The 1,833-nt window shown below is 49.3% G+C and overlaps 1 protein-coding gene across 1 annotated transcript in view; it reads left to right on the top strand.

The window, feature by feature from the left end:
* LOC106321225 overlaps positions 1-1,833 on the top strand; it is a 3,296-nt gene that overhangs the window by 932 nt on the left and 531 nt on the right. The window contains exon 2 of the mRNA XM_013759538.1: positions 3-1,830. Coding sequence (XP_013614992.1) covers positions 3-1,830 — 1,828 coding nt within the window. The remainder of the gene's footprint in view (positions 1-2; positions 1,831-1,833) is intronic.

The raw sequence follows: 1,833 nt of genomic DNA, 5'->3' as shown, positions 1-1,833 counted from the left end.
AGAAACGACGGAAGGGGGTGAAGGAAAGGTGGGTCGGGCCAGTAATGGAAGATTCCAGGCCCCAGCAACACGACCCAATACACAGGGGAGTAATGGGTCGTACCTAAACAATCCCAAGTCGACTACGGGCACAACAACGTTGCAGAACAACGGAGAGCAAAAACCTCACAACCGCGTGAAACCACCGTTCCGTCACTTAACACTGGCAGAGATCGCACAACAAAAGGCGGAGGGGCTATGCTTTCGTTGCGACGAGAAGTATCGGTACAACCACCATTGTCCAAAGCCGGAGTTAATGGTGATTATGGTCATGGAGGATGGCACGGAGATTGATGTACCAGATTGCTCGGTGGAGGTCGAAGAGGCGTTAGCGGCGGAGGAAGTTGAGGTAGCAGAGATTTCCATAAGCTCGATGATGGGGATCTCGTCGTCTCGAACCATCAAACTGATGGGAACGATTCGGGGCGCAGAAGTGGTGGTCTTGATCGACAGTGGGGCTACTCACAACTTCGTCTCGACGGAGTTTGTGAGAAAAATGGAGCTGGAGACTGATGATATGAAGGGGTACAGTGTGCTTACCGCCGGGGGAGTAACGATTCGTGGTACCGGGAGGTGTAAGCCCTTGGAGTTGACGCTACAAGGGTGCAAGATCACGTCTACGTTCCTTCCCTTGGAGCTCGGGAGCGTAGATGTGATTCTTGGCATCCAGTGGCTAGAAACTTTGGGCAATATGAAGGTGAATTGGAAGTGGCAGATTTTGAGGTTTAAGGTGGAAGGAAAGAAGTATCTGCTTCAAGGAGATCCGAGGCTTTGCTGTTCTCAAATTTCAGCTAAAACTTTGAGAAAGACAATGGAGGTTGAGGGAGAAGCAATGCTGATCGAGTATTATGGGATGCAGCTGGAGGAGAGGCCACTACAAGGATCCTTAGCCACGAGGTTGACTCCCGTTCTTGAAGCTTACAGTCAGGTGTTTGAGGAACCGAAGGAGTTACCACCGTCCCGTGGTAAGGAACACGCTATAGTACTTCGAACGGATGCTCAGCCTGTCAGTGTGAGACCATTCCGCTATCCCCAAGCACAGAAGGAGGATATTGAAAAGCAAGTGGCTAATATTTTGGCAGCAGTGATCATTAGGGAGAGTAGCAGCCCCTTTTCGAGCCCGGTGCTCCTGGTGAAGAAAAAAGATGGCAGTTGGAGGTTCTGTATTGACTACAGGGCATTGAACAAGGTGACCATTGCTGATTGCTATCCCATTCCGATGATCGATCAACTGCTAGACGAGTTGCAGGGAGCAGTGATCTTCTCCAAACTAGACCTGAAGTCGGGATATCATCAGATACTGGTCAAGGCGTGCAATGTACCAAAGACAGCGATCCGTACCCATGACGGCCACTACGAGTTCCTCGTCCTGCCGTTCAGAATGTCTAACGCACCGGCTACCTTTCAGTCGCTGATGATTGATATTTTTCGAGGGTATCTGCGCAAGTTTGTCTTAGTATTTTTTGACGACATCCTTGTCTACAGCAAGACCCCTCAGGAGCACATGGAACATGTTCGCATTGTGTTGGATATTTTGCAGCAGCATAAGCTATATGCTAATAAGAAGAAGTGTCAGTTTGGGACAGAATCCATTGAGTATTTGGGGCACGTCGTCACCGCAAAAAGAGTGGCTGCTGACGAGGGAAAAATGCAGGCAATGAAGGAGTCGAAAGAGCCAAGAAACGTTAAGGAGTTAAGAGGGTTTCTTGGTTTGACGGGTTATTACCGAAAATTCGTGCAAGGGTACGGTGACATTGCTAGGCCAATGACATCTCTGTTGAAGAAGAAACAGTT

This window comes from Brassica oleracea, unplaced genomic scaffold, assembly GCF_000695525.1.
Source record: "Brassica oleracea var. oleracea cultivar TO1000 unplaced genomic scaffold, BOL UnpScaffold01323, whole genome shotgun sequence".
Classification (NCBI taxonomy): Eukaryota; Viridiplantae; Streptophyta; class Magnoliopsida; order Brassicales; family Brassicaceae; genus Brassica; species Brassica oleracea.
The sequence above is the reverse complement of the archived record's forward strand: the minus strand, read 5'-3'. Positions and strand labels throughout refer to the sequence as shown.